Here is a 20,559-nt window from a genome sequence, read left to right on the forward strand (position 1 = left end):
CCACGCCCCCCAACGGGAAGCTCCGCCCACCGTGGGGCGCTCACCACACCCCCTCCCCGGCTGGCCCCGCCCCCCCGGTGTATCCATAAAGGGCGAGATCAAAATGAGCTTCTGGTGCTGTGGAACCCCAAGAGACCCCTATAGACACTCTATAGCCCCCCATGGCCCATATAGATACTTTATAGCCCCCTCCATAGACCCTAGAGACACCTAGACCTCATATAACCCCACTTCAGTTGCCCTATAGCCCTTCACAGACATCCCATAGCCCCCCTATAGACTCCCTGTAACCCCTACAGACACCTTATATCCCATCATAGCCCCTATAGACCTTATAGCCCCCTCCATAGACCCTAGAGACACCTAGCCCTCCTGTAACCCCACTTTAGTCCCTTCAGCCCTTTACAGACACCCCATAGCCCCTCTATAGACTCACTATAGCCCCTATAGACACGTTATAGCCCCTCACAGCCTTTATAGATACCTTACAGTCCACCCCATGGCCCCTAGAGACACCTATAGAACTCCTATAACCCCTATATGACTACAGCCCCCATAGTCCCCCTATAGCCCCTTACAGACACCCCACAGCACTCATAGGCCCCTATAGCCCCCATCGGGTGCATGTGTTAGTCCAGTCTTTATTACCCGCGACCCCCCCAGTGCAATTGGGGGTGGGTGGGAGAAGGGGAGGCCGGGGGGGGAGGGGCTTCACCCTCACCCCTCCCCCTTCCAGGTTTGTTCCCATCATCCAGTGTCATTCCCGCCCTTTGGTCACAGGCTTCGCCCCCTCCCCCACCCCCCATTGCCCCCCCCATGAGTGGGGGAGGGGCGTTTGGCAGCAACGAAGGGGGGGGGGCAGCATCACTCCCCCCCCCTAAATCCGGGTTCCCCCTAAGGCAGCATGGCAGGGACTGGGTTAATAAAGGGGGTGGGGCTAAGGGGGGGCAGAGGCTGGGGACAACCCCAGTGTGAAGGGACCTCCCAAATGGGGTGAACCCCCAAAAAGGGGGACCCCCAATTGTGCCCCCAATTAAGTGAAGCCCCCCCTCAATTAAGACGTGACCCCCCCTCAAATAAGGGCTGATCTCCTCAAAATGGGTGACTCCCCCCAGTTAAGCAATGACCCCTCCCAATTAAGGGGTGCCCCTACTTATGGGCTGGACCCCCCCTAAAATGGGGTGCCCGCTAATTGAGTGATGCCCCCCCCAGCTAACAGGTCACCCCCTCAGACGGGTGACCCCAACTAAGTGCTGACTCCCCCATTAATGGGGGATCCCTAATGAAGGGGTTCCCCCTAGTTAAACACTGACCCTCTTAATTAAAGGGTGACCCCCAATTAAGCTCTGAGGCCCCCTAATTAACGGCTTCTCCCCATTAAGTCCCCCATCGCTGTACCGCTTTCCGCCACCAGGTGGCGTTACCGCCCTTAGGCCAGGGCGCGGGGGTGGGGTGCAGGGGGGGTCAAGTCGATCTTAAAGGGCCAGTACGCCCTTTAACAGAGGCGTCATTTAGGGGGAGGTTTGAAGGGCGGGTGGGTTATTAGGAGGGGGGATGCAGGGGAAAGGTTCTGGGGGGGGGTCCCTGTGCACCCCCCTACTTGATTTCCACGATGAGATCGTCCCCTTCCAGGCTCATGCCAGGGCGCACGTGGACCTGGGTGACGGTGCCGGCCATGGGGGCTGTCACCACCGTCTCCATCTTCATGGCACTCAGGACACAGAGGGGGTCCCCCTTTGCCACCTGCGCCCCTTGTTTCACCCGCACCTCCACCACCTCACCCGGCATCGGCGCCCCGACCTGGCCCTTGGCCCCGCGGTCGGCCTTGGGGTGCACGTGCATCTCCTGGGGGGAGGGATCAGGAAGAGAGCGGGGGTGAGGAGTCCCCAAGACCCCCCCATGTCCCACAGGACCCCCCTTGTATTCTCCTCTCAGAGCCCCCACCATGGTCGCTGGGATCCCACAAATTCCTAGGACTCCCCCATGGTTCCTGAAGCCCCCTCAAACCTCCCCATCATGCCCCAATGCCCCTCCAAACTGCTTCTTCAGTCCCCCAAACACCCCCAAGCCACCTTAACAACCCCCAAGTCCTCCCAGACACTTCAAACCCCCTCCTAACCCCACAAACCCCCCCAACCCCCTTTAAAGCACCCCAACCCCCCCAAAACCCCCTTAAATCCCCCATTAATCCCAAACCCCCCCAGCCCCTCCCCATGCCCACCCCCCCCCACCTTCATGGCCTGTGTGTCCCGCACGAGGATGGAGCGCAGTTGCCCGTTGAGCTCAAAGAAGACCTCGCGCTGCCCCGCGGCATTGAGGTCCCCCAGTGCCAGTGCCTTGATGTGCAGTGTCTTGCCCCGCTCCAGCTCCACCTGCACGAGAGGGGGACACGAGTTGTGTTGGGAGGGGTAGAAGGGGAAGAAAAGGGCGTTGGAGGGGTGCAGGAGGGTGCGGAAAGGATGTGCAAAGCACTGCCCAGAACAACTCCCACTCCAGGCTCTGTTTTGCCACCTCCCAGTAACACCCAGGTCCCTCCCAGTGTCCCCAGTCCCCCCGTGCTGCACCTCGAACTCCTCGGCGATGGTGGGCCCCTCAAGGAAGAGGCGGGTGCCAAGGCAGGACACGGGCCCGAAGGTGCTGGTGAAGGTGCGGAACTCATCATAGACCTTGGGGTAAAGCGCGGCCGAGAGCAGGTCCTCGGGGCTGGGGGGGACCCCGTGGCGGGACCCCAAGTCTTGAGCCAGGGCCTCGAAGTCCAGCGGTGGCAGCGATGCCCCTGGGCGGCCCTCGATGCGTGGCAGCTCCTTCAGCACCTGGGGATGGATTACCATAGCAACAGGGGGGTAGTTATGGCAACAGGGGGGTGGGAGCCATGGCAACCAGGGGGTGGAGGTGGCAAGAGGGACCACAGCATCCTGTTGCTAGGAGGTGTTGCTAGAGGTAGGGATATGTTGCTATAGGGCTTGGTGCCATGCCAACTGGTGCTGGGAGCCACTGGTAGGGTTGGGTGCCATGACAACCAGGCATAGGAACCAATTGCTAGTGGCAGGTGTCATGGCAGCCATTGTTAGACCCATTGCTATGGGGCTGTTGTCATGGTAAATGATACAGCAATCTGTTGCTAGGGGTTGGGTGCCATGGAAACCATCAGACCTAGGGCTGGGTGGAATGGGGACACGTTGCTATGGAGCTGTTGCCATGGAATCTAGTGCTGGATCCTGTTGCTAAGGATCTAGCATCATTATGATGGATGGATGATGGATCCATCATCCATCCATGACAAGCACCATTAGGCCTGTTGCTATGGAGCTGGTGCCATGACAACCACCACTAGGACCTTTGCTAGTGTCCACTGCCATACCTAAAACCTCCAGGAAGCCCTCCCAGTCCATCCCAGTGCACCCCAGCACCTCACCCGGGAGCGGAAGGGCTCGGGGAAGCCACCCGGGGGGGTACCGATGTATCCCTGCAGGAATTCCACCACGGAGAGCGGGAAGGAGAGCTCGTCCGCACGCGCCTCCACCTCCTCCCGCGACAGCCCATTCTGCACCATGAACTGCGCCAGGTCCCCCACCACTTTGGAGGACGGGGTCACCTGCAACAGCCCAAAGGTGTCACCCACTAGTGTCACCCAGTGGTGGTACCCAGGGGTGTCACTCAGGGGTCTTGCTTGTGGAGAACCCAATCCATGGAGCACCCAACCCATGGAGCACCCAGCCCATGGAGAACCCAACTCATGCAGCACCCAAGACGTCAAATACCCAACTCATGGAGCACCTGCCTCATTAAGCACTCGAGCCATGGTTAATCCAACCCATGAAGTACCTGCCCCATGGAGCTCTCAACCCATGAAGCACCCAATCTATGGAGCACCCAACCTACAGAGCACTTCACTCATGGAGCACTCAATGCACGGAGTTCATCCCACCCCATGGACATCATCCTATGGAGACGACCCACCCCATGAAGACAATCCCACGGAGACCACCCATGCCATGAACACAACCCAATGGAGACCACCCACCCCATGAAGACCCCTTATTCCGCATCAATGACCTCCATCACCACCACCCCATGAAGAACCACCCACCCCATGGAGACCGCCATATAGAGAACCACCTACCCCATGGAAACCACCCCATGAAGACCCACCTCATGAAGACCCACCCCATGAAGACCCCCGCTCCTTCCCTTACCTTAATGAGGTCCCCAAGGAGCTTGTTGGCCTCGGCATAGGCCTTCTTGACCTCCTTGAACTTGTGGCCCAGCCCCATAGCATGGGCCTGGAAGTGGAGGTTGGTGTATTGCCCCCCAGGGATCTCATTCTCGTAGACGTCGGCGTTGCCGGACTTCATGGTGGCCGTGCAGTCAAAGGCAGCGTAGAGCGCCCGCGCGCCCTCCCAGTACTCGCTGTACTCAAACACCTTCTCCAGCGCGATGCCTATGGCAGGACATCCCCCCTGGAGCCACCAGTGCCTGGGGACCTCGCTGGGGACACCACGCGCAAGCGGGGTGGTGGTTGGGTGTGATGGGTGAGGTGGTGGCACTGCGGTTGTAGTGGTGGTGCTGGGAGTGTGGGGGTGGGGTCGTGGTTGTGGGTGCACTGGTCTGGCTGTGGTGGTGTTGCTGTGAGCACGGTGGCATCAACGTGGTCATGGTGCCATTGGTTAGACCATGGTGGTGTCATCGTGGTCATGGTGCCAATGGCCAAGACCATGGTGCCACCTCCGTAACTATATCCCCACCTCCCTGACCATGTTCCCATTACTAAGGCCATGTTGCCATTGCCAAGACCATGGTGGCACCTCCACGACCACATCAACACCTCCTTGACCACATTGCCACTACGAACATCAAGGTGGACCTCCATAATTACGTCCCACCTCCCTGACCCCATTGCCATTACCATGACCACAGTGCCACTACCAACACCATGGTGGACCTCCATAACTACAGCCCCACCTCCCTGCCCACGTTGCTATTGCCACGGCTGAGGTACCTGTGTCAAGAGGGGTGCCACGGGCGCAGGCCACCAGCGCGCCCATGCTGGGCTGGGAGGTCATCCCGGCCATGGCGTCCACAGCCACGTCCACCACGTCAGCGCCAGCGTTGGCAGCCGCCAGCATGGAGGCGACGGCGGCCCCGGCCGTGTCGTGTGTGTGCACGTGCAGAGGCACCTCCGGGAAGCGCTCCCGCAGCGCCGCCACCAGCACCCGCGCGGCGCCTGGCGTCAGCAGCCCCGCCATGTCCTGCCCCACAGAGGAGTCAGAGAGTGGTCAGGGAGGATATGGGGGGGGCTATGGGAGACAGGGGGCACAGGGGGACACGAGGAAGGCAGCGGGGATATGTGGGGTGTTGGGGTCATAGCGGGTAGGGGGGATAGGGGAACATGGGGGGCATGGGGGGTCATAGGGCCCCCCCATCTCATCTCAACCCCCAAACCCAGTAGCAGCCCTATTGCATTTTTGGGGTGTTGGGGGCCTGAAATTCACCCCTCAGCCCCTCCAGGAGCTCCCAGCTCCCATCAGACCTCCTCTGGCACCCCAAATCCCCCCTCCCATCCCTCAAATACCCCCCCAATCCTCCCTCCCATCCCCAAACTCCCCTCTCTGTCACCCCAAGCTCCCCCCATAGACCCCCCCCCACCTTGATGCAGAGGATGTGGGTGCCAGCTGCCACCAGCTCCTGCGCCAGGTCCAGGTAGTACTGGAGGCTGTACTTGGTACGGGTGGGATCGGCCACGTCACCAGTGTAGGAGAGTGCGGCCTCCACCACGGCACCTGCCCGCCCAGCAGCCTCTATCCCCAGCACCAGGTTGGGCAGATAGTTGAGGGCGTCGAACACACGGAAAATGTCCATGCCATTGGCCACGGCCACCTCACAGAACCTGGGCAGCACCAGAGGGGTTATGGGGGTCCATGAGCACCTGCGTGCTGGTGGCACATCCCATGGTGACCCACTGTGTCCTCATGGGCGCTCATCACACCGGATATGTGTCCTGCCGTCGCTCCAAGTGTCCCCATGCTCTTCATGTCCCACCATCCCTACATACGTCCCTGTGCTGTTCATGATCCATCTACCCCCATCCCTTCATCCCTCATTTCCCCATGTCCTCCATCTCACCATATCCTTCATGTCTCCTTATCCCTCCATGTCCATTGTGTTCCATCTCCCCCCATCCCTTCACCTCTCCATGTCCCCCTCATGTCCCCATGTTCCCCCATGTCTCCATGTCACCCCATGCCTGCTCATCCCTTCACATCTCTCCATGCCCCAACAGCCCCCCAGTGTCCCCATGTCCCCCCATGTCCCCGTGTGCCCCGGTCACCGGTTGACGACGTTGTCGGGGTAGTTGGTGTAGCCGACGGCGTTGGCACCGCGCAGCAGCATCTGGAAGGGGATGTTGGGGACGAGGCGCCGCAGCTCCCGCAGCCGCTCCCAGGGGCACTCATGCAGGAACCGCATCGCCACATCGAAGGTGGCACCTGCGGTGCAGGGGCTGAGCGCTGGTGCAAGCCCCGCCCCTCCTTGTGCAAGCCCCGCCCTCTTCTACACCTCCCCCCTTCCTACCTCTGCCCCGTGTTAACGGCTCCCAGGGCAAAGCCCCGCCCCTTTAAGCCCCAAAACTGCCGTAGCCACACCCCCTCTAGGCCACGCCCCTTCCCCCTGCCTCCCACTCCCACGGTCATCCACGGAGAATCCCCGCCCCCTCGGCCACTCCCATTCACAGCTATCCAGAGAAGCCCCGCCCCCTTTTAGACCCTCCCCATTCAGACCTTGCCCCCCACACCACTCCCGCCCTTAGAAGCCCCGCCCCCGGGCCATTCCCATTCACAGCTCCCCAAAGGGAAGCCACGCCCCTTTATAGGCCCCGCCCCGTGGGCTTCCCCCATTCATGGGCTTCCATTCCCGCGGGGCCCCCATTGTGTCCACGTGGCCACGCCCCCAGCCCCTTAGAAACCCCGCCCCTCCAAGCCCCGCCCACCTCCCCACGTCTCCATGCTGCAGAGGCCGCTGAGGTGGTGCGCCGCGAAGGGCGCCACGCGCGCGAGGTCCCGCGTGCGCACGCGCGTGGCCAGCAGCGACTGATGCGCGTCCCGGAACGTGGTGTCCGTGAGCAGCAGCCCCCGGTGCGCCCGCAGCGCCCGCGAGAACCCGCCCGGGCCCTCGCGCTGCAGCACCGCCCGCAGCCCCTCCGGGGGGGGTCCTGGGGGGGACACGGTCCCGGTGAGCGCGCGGCAGCGCACGCCAGGGACACGCCAAGGGCGTGACGGGCTGGGGACATGCCAAGCACACGTGCCACGGGGTGATGGCTGTGGGGGTAGGGCACGGGGTGCGCATGCCAAGCACATACATCTGGCAAGCACATACAGTGCTGTGCACTGTGTTCTGTGCGTATACTATGACATGCCATACACGCATCAAGCACACGTGCCATGCATGTGCCACGTTGTGATATGCACAGGCTATTGCATGCCATACATATAACCAAGGCCTGTCGTGCATATGCCAAGCATACATGCCATGCACATGCCACAGTAAGCCATGCACATGCCACGTATAGCTGAAGCCAGGACAGTCATGCACACATGCCATGCACATGTCATATTGTGACATGCACAGGCTACACACATGCTATGGCACATCATATGCATATGAATAACAGAAAACATGCACACACCACGGCATGCCATGCACACGCTAAAGCACATCATGTACACACCAAGCACACATGATATGCACATGCCAACAGTATGACATGCACAGGCTACAGCATGCCATGCATATGCCGTAGTACATGCTATGGCAAACTATGGTCATACCAAGCACACACCAAGCAGGTGCAAAGCAGATGCCAAGCACACACCAAGCACAGGCTCACCCATGGGTGTCGGGGGCGGCGTGGGCTCCATCAGTGCTGCCTTCGCCTTGACTGGAAGGGGGGTGCTGGGGCCGTTCACCATCACGTGACCTGGGGGAGGGTGCATGGTTGGGGGGTTTGGACCCACAAAACCCCGAGGGGACTTCTTAGAGCTCCCCAAGAACCCCTCCAAGCACCCCAGGGACCCCCCAGGAGCCCCCCAGGCCCCCCCCCGGACTGCCCAAGAAATCTCCCAACCCACACAGGTACCCCTTAGAGCCGCCCAAACCGCTTCCAAGCACCCAGGCCCACTCCCAGCCCCATACCCAGGTAGTGCAGCAGCTTCTGGGCCCGGTTCTGGCCAGGGCGCAGGTGGAAGAGTTCGGGGTTCTCATCAATGAACTGGGTGTCAGCAACACCCCCCAAGAATTGGGGGTGCGCCAGGACATTCTGCAGGAACGGGATGTTCGTCTGCGCAGGATGCGCCCGTCAGCAGCTGATGCATGAGGGGCACCGGCACCATCCTCGTGCAAGGCACAACGGGGGCACCAGCACCAGCCTCGTGCAACGCACGAGGGCCACAGCACCCTGGCACCATCCTCGTGTAATGCACAAGTGGCACAGCACCCTGATACCATCCTCGTGCAATGCATGGGGACGCTAGGAAAGTGCACAACCCCATCATGCATTACACGAGGGACCTCCCACCACCCCCCACACCCCATGATGGGGGGAGTCACATGAGACCCACTTGCTGTGCACTGCACAAGTGGCTCCAACAGCCCCTTGTGCACTGCACGAGCACCGCAGCGTGTCAAACACCCCCAACCCAGGGCACTGCACACCCCCAGCCCCTGATGCACTGCACAAGTGCCCTCCAACTCCTTGTGCATTGCACCAGGGCCTTTGTGCACCAGAGCAGCACCCCTCCAACCCCCATGCACCACATACAAGCCCCTCAAACCCCCTTGTGCATCGCACACGAGGCTCCCATCCCATTGTGAACCACACAAGAACCCCCACCCGTCCCGGTGCCCTCTATCCCATTGCCCCCATCCCATCACCCCGCTCCCCTGCCCCTCGGGGGTCGACCTTGACGCCGCGGATGCGGAACTCGGCCAGGGCACGGCGCATCTTGGCGGCAGCCGCGGGCTGGTCGTGGCCGTGCGCCACCACCTTCACCAGCAGCGAGTCGTAGTGCGGCGAGATGAGCGCGCCCTGGAACGCGGAGGCGCCGTCCAGGCGGATCCCCATCCCCTCCCCGCTGCGGAACACCTGCGGCAGCACCCGGGGTGTCAGGAGACCCTTCAGAGGCTGCTGTGGGCGCTGGGGTGTCCCATGGGATTGTCCCAGTGGGGTGCCCCAGGCGCTCACCTCGATGCGGCCGGTGTCAGGCTGGAAGCCGCGGGCTGGGTCCTCGGTGGTGACACGGCACTGGATGGCACAGCCGTTGACATGGATCTTGTCCTGCTCCAGCCCCAGCTCCGGCAGCGACCGGCCCGCGGCCACCTGCAACTGCGCGTGGACCAGGTCCACGCTGACGGGGGGTCACAGGGGGCTCCAGGAACCCCGAGTGCTGACCCACACCTCCCCATAGGGCAGCCATGGACCCGCATCTCCAACAGCATCAGCAGATGGAGCTGCATCTCCCACCAGCATCTTCCCAAAGACCTGGCATCCAGGTGCCCCCCCTCATCCCTTTGCACTCCCCAGGACCCGGTTTTGGGGCGTCCCCCCCGCACGCACCCTGTGATCTCCTCTGTGACCGTGTGCTCCACCTGCAGGCGCGAGTTGACCTCAATGAAGTAGTAGCTCCCGCTCTGATCCACCAGGAATTCCACCGTTCCCGCGTTCTCGTACCCCACCTGCAGCCCACCCCATCTTGTCAGGCCAGAAACGGGGGCACCCCCACAGCGGGGGGGGCACCCCCAAAGGCCTGGGTGCCCCTTTGGGTGGCCGTGGCCCTGATGACGGGTGCAGCCCCTCACATGGTTCTTGGGTGTTCCCCCAATTCCTGGGTCTCCCCATGGATTCTGGGTGTCTCCCATGGCCTCCCCCCTCCCAGCTCCTGTGTCCCCCCATGTTCTCCCCTGGTGATGGGCACAGCTCCCTTCCAGAACTCCTGCGTCTCCCCATTTTCTCTTTACATCCTCCCCACCCCCAGTTCCTGGGTCTTCTCCATGGATCCCTCGGTGTCACCACATTCTCCTGGCTCTCCCCATGGATTGCTGTGAGACCCCATGGTCTTCCCCCACCCAACTCCCGGCCCCCCCCTCCCCCCCCCCATTATCCTTGGTCCCCCCACATTCCCTTAGGTCCCCCTCATGGGTTCCTCGCTGTCCCCCAAGTCCTCCCCTTTCCCACCACGTTCTCCGGGCTACCCCGATGGATCCCCAGCCCCCTGCGCGCCCCGTGCGGGGCGCTCGGTACCTGCCGCGCCAGGCGCACGGCGTCGCTGGCGAGGCGCTCCCGGAGCTCCGGCTGCAGCCGCACCGCGGGCGCGATCTCCACAACCTTCTGGTGCCGGCGCTGCACCGAGCAGTCCCGCTCGTGCAGGTGCACTACGTGCCCGTGCTGGTCCCCTGCACCGGGACCGGGCCGGGTCACACCGGGACACGGGCACCCGCTCCATCCCAGCCCCATCCTGCACCACCAGCCCCATCCAGACACCCCAAACCCTGCTTTGGCCCCGGGGACACCCCCTAATCCAGGAGCGGCTGCCAAAGACATCCCCAGAGACCCCCCAGAAAGCTCTCAGGTCCATAAGAAACCCCCAAAGACCTCCCCAAAAGCCCCAAGGACCCCCAAACACGTCTCCAAAAGCCATAAAGACCCCCTAAATCCTCGGAAAGACACCCCAAAGTGCCCCAAAGTCCCCCCAGACCACCCTGGGGTCCCACCCAAAAGCCACAAAGCCCCTCCAAATCCCCAGGTAACCCCCAGAAAGCCCCCAGAGACCCCCTCCAAAGACCCCCAAAAGCCCCAAGAAGCCCCTAAAAAGCTCCAAAGGCCTCCCAAATCCTGCCCAGATTCCATAGGGATCCCCTTGGACCCCCCCGATCCGTACCCAGGATCTGGACCTCGATGTGCCGCGGGCGCTCAATGAACTTCTCCACGAAGAGGTCCCCGTTGCCAAAGGCAGCCAAAGCCTCGGAGGAGGCGCGGGAGAAGCTCTCCTCCAGCTCCTGCAATGGAGCGTGGCTGGGACAGGCCTGGAATGCTGGGAGACCCCAGGGCCCAGCACCCCCCCACACAATGGGGGTGCCCTGCACCACCCACGGGTGCCTGTGCCCACCCCACATGCACCTGGAGTGCCCCACCATGTGCATGGGTCCTTCTAAACTACTGGGAGCATCCCGGGGAATTGGGGATCCAGGGATTTGGGGGGGGTCCCGTGGGATGTGGACATCGGGGTCCCACGGGGGGGCTGCCCTGGGGGGGGCTCGGGCCGGTACCTGCGGCGCCCGCACCACCCTCATGCCGCGGCCGCCGCCGCCGTGCGCTGCCTTGAGGATAACGGGGAAGCCGGCGTCCAGCGCGAAGTCCCGCGCCTCGGCCAGCCCCGACACCGGCGATGGCGTCCCCGGCACCACCGGCAGCCCTGCGGGGGGGAGAGAGGGGTCACCCGCTGCACACAGCGCCCCCGGCACCCCCAGAGACCCCTATAGTGCCCTGTAACCACCTATAGCATCCTATAACTCCCTGGAGCACCCTATAACCACCTATAGCATCCTATACCCCCCTACAGCGCCCTATAAGCACCCATAGCATCCTATATCCCCCTATAGCGCCCTATAACCACCTACAGCATCCTATACCCCCCTATAGCGCCCTATAACCACCTATAGCATCCTATATCCCCCTATACCGCCCTATAACCACCTATAGCATCCTATACCCCCCTAAAGCATCCTATAACCACCTATAGCATCCTATAACCCTCCAGAGCACCCTATAGCCACCTATAACATTCTATATCCCTCTAGAGCACCCTATAACCACCTATAGCATCCTATATCCCCCTATAGCACCCTATAACCATCTATAACACCCTGTAGTGCCCTATAACCCCCATAGAATCCTATAACCCTCCAGAGCACCCTATAACCACCTATAACACGCTCTAGCCTCCCAAACAATCCCATACCCTGCAAAACCCCCACCAATATCCCCTTTAATCCCCCAAATAACCCCATAGCCCCCCCAAATAATCCCTTTACTCCCCTACAGTCCCCTCAAACAATTCCATAGTCCCCCAGTTGAACCCATATTGCTCTATACCCCCCAAATAACCCCTTTGCCCCCACATACTCCCCCCAAATAATCACTTTACTCCCCCATACACCCTCCAAACACTCCCTTTACCCCCCTATATCCCCCCCAAACAACCCCATACCCCCCCTATAGCCCCCCTCCCAAGCCGCCCTATGCCCACCAGCAGCGATGGCAATGGCTCGAGCCTCCACTTTGTCCCCCATCTGGCGCACAACGGACGGGGGGGGGCCCACAAACCGGACCCCCGCGTCCAGGCAGGCCTGGGCAAAGGCAGCGCTCTCGGACAGGAACCCGTATCCTGGGTGGATCGCGTCCACCTCGTTCTCCTGCCATGGGAATGGGATGGAGGGGCAGAAGCAGGGGGGGGAGGAACAGGGATGTGGGGGACACAGGGAATGGGGGGGGGGGAAATGGATTGGGGGGGGTCATGGGGATACCCCAGGCACATCCATATGGCCCCCCCCCATGAACCCCCACAGCAGACCTGGGTACATCCATATGGAGCACATGTGTCCCCCCCATCCCATGGGACTCACATATGCCCCCCCTAAGGGAACCCAGGCACATCCCTATGGAGCACATGTGTGTCCTCCCACCCCACAGAACCCAGATATACCCCCACAGGGCACCCAGGCCCAACCCTATGGATCTCCCACATGTCCCCCTGTAGGGCACCCAGACCCATCCCTATGGAGCACATGTGTGTCCTCCCACCCTATGGAACCCAGATGTGCCCCCCTAGGGCACCCAGGCACATCCCTGTGGGTCTCCCAGATGTACCCCCACAGGGCACCCAGGCACATCCCTATTGGTCCCCCAGATGTGCCCCCATAGGGGAGCTAGGGACATCCCTATGGGTCTCCCAGATGTACCCCCATAGGGGAGCCAGGCACATCCCTGTGGGTCTCCCAGATGCACTCCCCACCCCCTAAGGCCGCCCCCTGTGCCAGGTACCTGTGCCACGCGGATGATGTCGGGCACGTGCAGGTAGGCCTGCACCGGGGGCAGCCCCCGCCCCACCAGATAGGCCTCATCCGCCTTCTGCCGGTGCATCTGCCCCGTGTCCTGCTCCGAGTACACGGCCACGGTGCGGATCCCCAGCTCCGTGCAGGCCCGGAACACCCGGATGGCGATCTCACCTGCGGGAACAGCCCAGCCCATTGGGAACACCCCACTGGGGACATCCCTACCCACTGGGGTCATCCCATCCCATTGGGAACACAGGGACATGGGGAACATCCACTGGGGACACCCCACTGGGAACACCCCATCCCACTGGGGTCATCACATCCCATTGGGGACACCCCATCCCACTGGGGTCATCACATCCCATTGGGGACATCCCATCACATTGGGAACACAGGGACATGGGGAACATCCACTGGGGACACCCCACTGGGAATACCCCATCCAATTGGGTTCATCCCATCCCATTGGGAACACAGGGACATGGGGAATATCTATTGGGGACACCCCACTGAGTACATCCCAACCCACTGGAATCATCACATCCCATTGGGGACACCCCATCCCACTGGCAACATCCATTGTGGACACCCCATTGAGGACATCCCAACCCCCTGGGGTCATCACATCCCACTGGTGACATCCCATCCCATTGGGAACACAGGAAAAAGGGGAACATCCATTGGGGACACCCACTGGAGACATTCCAACCCATTGGAGACATCCCATCCCGTTGGGAGCATCCCATTGGAAACACCCACTGGGGACACCTTAGCACAGTGGGGACATGAGGACCCAGTGGGGACATCCCAGCACAGTGGGGACACCCCATGGGGACACCCAGGGTGGGGGAGGACCCAAGGGCCATGGGGGGATGGAGGGGACAAAGTATGGACCCAGAGCACAAAGGGGGGGTCAATGGTTGTGAGGGTGCCCCAGGGGCCATAGGAGGTTCCCAGGGGCCATGGGGGGATCCCGCGTGTCTGCACTCACCCCTGTTGGCCACCAGCACCTTGCGGATGGGCTGGTAACTGACGGGGCGCCGGGTGCCGGGGGGGCCCCATAGCAGCCGCAGCCCCAGCAGGGCCCGGCCCCCCCGGGGGAAGCACAGCTGAAACATCTGGGGGGGGGGGACACGGACAGACGGACATTGACGGGGGGGGTGGTCACAGACACCGGTTAGGGGGGGTAACGTCACAGGTCAGCACCCCCTGCCCAGCCCCCCCAATGGCACAACCCCATACAAGCCAGTGGAGAATCTCCCCCCCTTTCCCCCTCCTCCTCTCTCCCCCCCCTCCCCCACCCCCCATTTCCCAGAATGGATCCAAACATCACCTTTCCCCCAGTGCCCCTTGACCTCCCACCCCACCCCCCCCCCCCACCCCCCCCCGGCACAACCCCTATAGGAGACAGCAGAGAATCTCCCCCCTCTTTCTCCCACTTCCCCCTCCCCCCGACCTTTCCCTCACTGCCCTTTGACCCTCATTCAGGACCCCCCTCCCCCTCCCCTTTGCACAACCTCTATAGAAGACACCAGAGAATCCCAACCCGCCCAACATCCCATAATGAACCTGGATCTCCCCCCAACCAGCTGTTAAGGGGGGGGGGGGGGGGAGGACGGACACGTGTGCGCAAAACCCCCCTTGCTCAAGCATCTCCTTGCACAAGTGGCTCTTGCCACGAGCACAAGGACCCCTCCAGCACAAGCACCTCTTGCACAAGGACCCCTTGCACATGCACACCCCCTCCATCGCACCCCTTTGGCACAAGCACCTCTTGCACAAGAACCCCTCCAGCACAAGCTCCTCTCTTGCACAAGGACCTCTCTTGCACAAGCCCCCCCCTTGTACACGTGCATCACCTTCATTGTACCCCTTTCACACAAGGACCTCTCTTGCACAAGGACCTCTTGCACTAGAACCCCTCCAGCACAAGCTCCCCCATGCACACACACACATCACCTCCATCACACCCCTTTGGGACAAGCACCTCTTGTACAAGGACCCCTTGCACAAGAGCCCCTCCAGCACAAGGACTCCTTGCACAAGGACCCATCTTGCACAAGGACCCCTTGTACAAGGACCCTTACACAAGGACCCCTCCACCACAAGGACCCCTTGCACAAGGACCTCTCTTGCAGAAGCCCCCCCTTGCACACGCACACCACCTCCATCGCGCCCCTTTGGAGCAAGCACCTCTTGCACGCCCCCTCCTTGCACGAGCACCTCCTGCACAAGCCCCCGTTGCACGAACCCCCCCTGCCCCCCCCAACCCCTTCTTCTTCACAAGCACCTTTAGCACAGACCCCCCCGCACAGGTACCTCTGCCCCGCCGGTCCCTCACGCACCCCCGTGCTCTGGCTCTGCCCGGCCCCTGCGCACGCCCGGCCCCGGCTCCAGCCCCCGCTGCCCCCCCGGGTGAATCATTGACCCGGGGGCAAAGTCCACACGGCCCCACAGAGCCCCACACGGCCCCATAGGGACCCCTCATTCAGCCCCATGGGGCACATGCGGCCCCAGAGGGACCCCGCACAGACCACAGGGGGCACACATGGACCCACACAGCCCCATGGGGTGCATATGGACCCATACAACCCCATATAACCCCATGGTGCAAATCCAGCCCCACGTTATCCCACACAGCCCACATGGCCCCATAAGGACCCGTAGGACACATCCAGCCCCGCATGACCCCATGGGGCACACGCACCCCATACAGCTCCACGTGACCCTATAGGGCACACACCCCCCATACAGCCCCACATGACACCATAGGGCATATACACCCCATACAGCTCCGTAAGGTCCCATATAACCCCACTCAGCCCTATATGGCCCTGTGGGGCACATACAACCCTGTGCAGCCCCAGACCGCCCCACTGCCCCACAGATGAGCTGCCCAGTGGGGCCAAACTGGCGGCACTGGTCCATACTGGGCTCTGGGGGGGGGTCCCAAGCCCTAGAGGGGCTCCAGGCCCTATGGGGGATCCGGTCTATGGGGGGCAACGGCCCCTACGGCGTGTCCCGGGCCCTATGAAGGGGTCCTACGGGGGGAAGGGGTCACGCGGGGCCGTGGGTCACGTGATCCCCGGTGTCTCTCTCCCCCCGTCAACTCACCGCTGCGCGACCGCAACCACAGCTTCCCCCCGCGTCCCGCTAGCCCCGCCCCCCTAGCTTCCTATTGGGCAGCACGCGGCACGCCCCCTTCGTCCCGCTACTTGCCCCGCCCCTTTACCGGAAAGGGCCGCTTCTTACTGGCCCGCTCCTCCGAGCTCGCTCTGCTATTGGTTAAAAGCTCTGCCATCCCGCTGTAAGACCCCGCTCATCGCGCGGCTGCGTCACGGCCGGCCGGAGGCTCTGCTGCCGGCGCTTGATTGGCTGAAGGCCCAGGGGTGGGCGGGGCCACAGGGGAGGAGGGGGCGGAGCTTTGTGACCGCAGCATCGCGCCCCCTCCCCCGCTGTCCCCGATAGGGGCTGAGGGACTCCCCCACCACATGGGGGCGCCCTATTGGCTTGCTCGTCCCTCTAGGCCCCAGCCTGCTTTAGGGGGTCACCTATAGCGAGCGCTCCACGGCCTGGTTTGGCCGACTCTATATAGCCCCACTATAGGGACTGGCTACCCTATAGCTCTCCCCACCCCACTTAATCTATAAGGGACATCATCTGACTCACAGCAGCCTCTAAGCCTCAGCTATGCCGTCACCCTATCCTCTCTAGAAGACACCCTATGGCGCTATAGGGTAGCCTATGGGACCCTCTCATAACCTCTTTGTCCCTAGAGGTTGCACCCCTAGCCCGCAGCCCCTATAGACACCGTATATAGCTCAGGACTACAGCTCCCATCATGCACCGCGCGCCGGCAGCGCGGTTGTCATGGCGACGCCTTGCCTGCCGCATGCGTAGAAGCTCGGGGGCTGCGGCTGGCGGGAGGCGATGTGCGCATGCTCAGGGTGGGGACGGCGGGGAGGTGGGCGCGGGGTGGGGGGGGTGCGGTGCGGAGGAGGCGCATGCGCGGTGCCGCCGGCAGTCGGTGCGTGGCTGCCGCGCGGGAGGGAGGCGCTGAGCCGCGGCTCCGCAGCGCCGCCATGGCCGAGCCCGGCCCGCAGTCCCCGCTCGTGTCCTCGTCCTCCGAGCCCGGCCACCCGCAGCCCCAGCACGGCGGCTGCGGCACCGCTGGAGCCCTGTCCTGCGCCGGTAAGGGCTCAGCGCGGCCTGGGGGGGCCTGAGGGAGGGGTGGACGTGAGGTGACTGCCGGGGTGGTGGTAGGGTAGATGGGGCGGAGGAGGGGGATGGGGGGAGCTGTGAGGGGGAAGAGGCGTTGCGGGGGAAGATACTGAGGCAAGAGGCGTATATGAGGGTAGGTACAGTAGATAGAGGGTTATGGGGGGCAGATATGGGGAGCAGAGGCCTATATGGTGTAGCTGTAGGGGAAAGAGACCTATATAGGGGTAGGCATAGGTGAAAGAGGCCTGTATGGGGAAGGTATAGGGAAAGAGGTCTATATAGGGGTAGGCATAGGTGAAAAAGGCCTATATGGAAGCAGGTATAGGGGAATGAGGTTTATATGGGCAGGTATAGGAGAATGAGGCCTCTGGAAGGCCAGATATGGGGGAATCAGGCCTTTGGGGGGTAGATATAGGGGAAAAAAGTCTATATGGGAGCAGATATGAGGGGAAGAGGCTTGGGGGGGGCAGATATGGGGAGGAGAGGCCTTTGGAGGCCCAGATATAGGGGAAGGAGGCCTATGAGAGAGCAGATATGAGAGAATGAGGCCTACATAGGAGTAGATATAAGCGAAAGAGGGCTTTGAAGGGGTAGATATACCAAATAGGGGGCTACAGGGGGGCAGATGTGGGGAGAAGAGGCCTTTGGGGGACAAATCCAGGGGAAAGAGGCTTCTGTGGGGGAGATGTGAGATGAAATGGTCTTTAAGGCTGCAGATGTGGGGAGATGGAGCTTTAGGAGGGCACATATAGGGGCAAGAGGTCTTTTTGGGGGTAGCTATAGGGGGCAGAAGCCCATATGTGTCAGCCATGGGGGGCATGAGCATATCCCACCCCTCATCCCTCAGGATTGGGGTGAAGTGGGGCCGTTGCTGCATGTTTTGGGGTGCTCTTGGTCTGCTCCGTCTGTCTGCCCCATGGGGGGGGTTGGGGGGGTCCCTTTGCCCCCCATTGAGCCCCCTCCTGGGGTCCCCAATCGCCGCCGTTGCACCCCAGTTCCTGTTATGCTCCCCCCCCCCCCGTTTTCCCCCTTGGATATCCCAGACTTGGGGGGTTCACCCCAAATATTGCTTGGGGGATGATGGGGGGGTTCAGCGCCGAAAGCAGGGGGGCAGGTGGGGGATTTGGGATACCCCGATGCTGTTTGTGCTCCTGATCCCTGCTGCAAACAGGGGGAACCCTCCCCCAGCTTTGGTCAGAGATGGGGCTCCATTGATGGAAGAGACGTGATGGCGCCTCAAAAAGGGGGAAACCCTGGATTCCTCCCCCCAGAACCCCCCCCCAGGACCCTCCCATTGCATGGGGACAAGCATGAAACCACCGGCACCACCTTAATGTGGAATAAACCCGATGTAAAAGGGGACTGAGACTCCAAGCAGGGGGTTTAGGGGTTCTCAAGCCCCCCCCCCCCTTAATCTGCCCATTTTGGGGGTGAAGAGGCAGCGCTGGACCCATCTGGGGGGGGTTCATCCCAAAACCCCATCGGCACCTTGTAGAGACAGTGGAGACATGGAGGTGGAGCTGCGCCGCAATGAAGCCTTAGGTGGGGGAGGGGGTTGGGAGGGTTCTGGGGGGTTCGGTTTGGGGTCCCCCCCCAGGGCTCTCAATTCTGTCTTCTCTTGCAGATCCCCCCTCTGCTTCTTCCTCCTCCTCCTCCTCTCAGCCTGTTTCTCTCTTTGCAGCTGCACCAGGCAAGTGCCCCTCTCCAGACCCTTCCTGCACCCCAAGATGGGAAATGTCTGGGGGGGGGAGGGGGCAAAGCCTGAACCTTAAAACCAGCCCCCCCCTCCCCGTGACTGGGGGGTCAGGGCTGTTTTGGGGTCCCCAGCACTGGTTTGGGGTCCCCAATGACACAGCTTGGGAGTGCTAATATCTGCCCCTGTTTGAGGGGGCTTTGCTTGGGGCTCATTTTGGGGGTGTGGGGAAGGGTCCTGAGACCCCCCCCAAAATAGTTTCGGGGGGGAAGCCTCCCCCCAAAAGGGACATTTCTCTTCTTTGCCTGCTGCTTAACACTGTGTCTTCTGCTTCTTGGGGGGGCTCCCCCACAACTTCCCCCCCCTCCTGCCCTGCAGCTTCCCCCCCCCCTTACCCCTTGCTGCTGCTGCTGCTTTGCAACCCCCCCCATCCCGCCCCAGGGTCCCCCAGGAGGATTTGACCGTTTCGCCATGGTTGGCCTCAAACCCCATAGGAGGCGCCTGCGCCGCAACCCCCCGCCCACCCCATGCATGGGACTGGGGGGACACGTGAATGGATACCCAAAAACCCACCTTGGATCAACCCAAAACCCGCTTTGGAGACTCCAAAACCAGCCCTGGATCAACCCAAAACCTATCCTGGAGACCCCAATCCCTCCTCCCCACCTTGGAGGATCCCAAAACCAACCTTGGATCAACCTAAAACCCTCCTTCAAACCCTGGAACACCCCAGAACCAGCCCTGGAGGACCCAGAACCAGTCTCCCAACCTTGAAGCATCCCAAAATCCATCTTGGACACCCCAAAACCACCTCCCAACATTGGAGGACCCCAAAACCATCTTTAGAGCACCCCAAAGCCCACCTTGGAGTGCACCAAATCCCTTCTCCTAACCTTGGAGCCCCAAACAAACCTTGGAACAATCCAAACCCCTCCTTACAACCTTGGAGCACCCTAAAACCCACCTTGGAGACCCCAAAACCCATCTTGGAGGACCTGAAAACCACCTTGGAACACCCCAAACCGTCCTCCCCACCTTGGAGGACCCCGAAACCAACCTTGGATCAATCCAAAACCCTCCTTCCAACCCTGGAGGACCCCAAAACCAACCTTGGAGGACCCTAAATCCTTCCTCCCCATCTTGGAGGAGCCCAAGCCCCACCTTGGAGACCCCAAAACCAACCTTAGAGGACCCCAAATCCTTCTCCCCGCCTTTGAGCACCCAAACCCACCCTGGAGCACCCAGAACCTGCCTTGGATCAACCGAAAACCCCTCCTGCCCATCTTGGAGACCCCAAAACCAATCTGGAGGACCCCAAAACCTGCCTTGGAGACCCTAAAACCAACCTTGGAGTACCCAGGCCCCCCATCCTGCCCCAATAGCAGCGGCTGGGGGTGGCTGTGCCCATACTGGGGTCCCCCCCCATCCCTCCAGCCCCAATTTGGGTGTTTTTAGCCCCAAATCGAGCCTCCCCCCTCTTCAAGGCCGGTTTTGGGGTGGGGAGGGCCCCCTCTTTGTGCCGCCGCAGGACCCGCTGCCCA

General features: G+C 61.8%; 1 protein-coding gene across 2 annotated transcripts; it reads right to left on the minus strand.

Moving 5' to 3' along the window:
• Positions 1-616: 616 nt before the first annotated feature.
• Positions 617-16,276, minus strand: PC (pyruvate carboxylase). 2 transcript variants are annotated; one of them, XM_065664382.1, is made up of 21 exons: positions 16,219-16,276; positions 14,096-14,222; positions 13,091-13,275; positions 12,297-12,462; positions 11,317-11,462; positions 10,929-11,046; positions 10,292-10,443; positions 9,608-9,726; positions 9,236-9,398; positions 8,954-9,136; positions 8,188-8,332; positions 7,883-7,972; positions 6,986-7,207; positions 6,329-6,485; positions 5,647-5,887; positions 5,000-5,249; positions 4,197-4,441; positions 3,416-3,595; positions 2,565-2,813; positions 2,232-2,372; positions 617-1,845 (listed from the first exon to the last, which is right to left on the minus strand). In XM_065664382.1, exons 2-21 carry the CDS (start codon positions 14,220-14,222, stop codon positions 1,597-1,599), a joined length of 3,528 nt encoding a protein of 1,175 aa, XP_065520454.1. In that variant the 5' UTR covers positions 16,219-16,276; the 3' UTR covers positions 617-1,596. The 2 variants fall into 2 exon arrangements, with proteins under 2 accessions (XP_065520454.1, XP_065520453.1); XM_065664381.1 differs by lacking the exon at positions 16,219-16,276 and adding an exon at positions 15,424-15,502.
• Positions 16,277-20,559: the final 4,283 nt, after the last annotated feature.

Source organism: Lathamus discolor, unplaced genomic scaffold (assembly GCF_037157495.1).
Source record: "Lathamus discolor isolate bLatDis1 unplaced genomic scaffold, bLatDis1.hap1 Scaffold_162, whole genome shotgun sequence".
In the NCBI taxonomy this organism is placed as follows: Eukaryota; Metazoa; Chordata; class Aves; order Psittaciformes; family Psittacidae; genus Lathamus; species Lathamus discolor.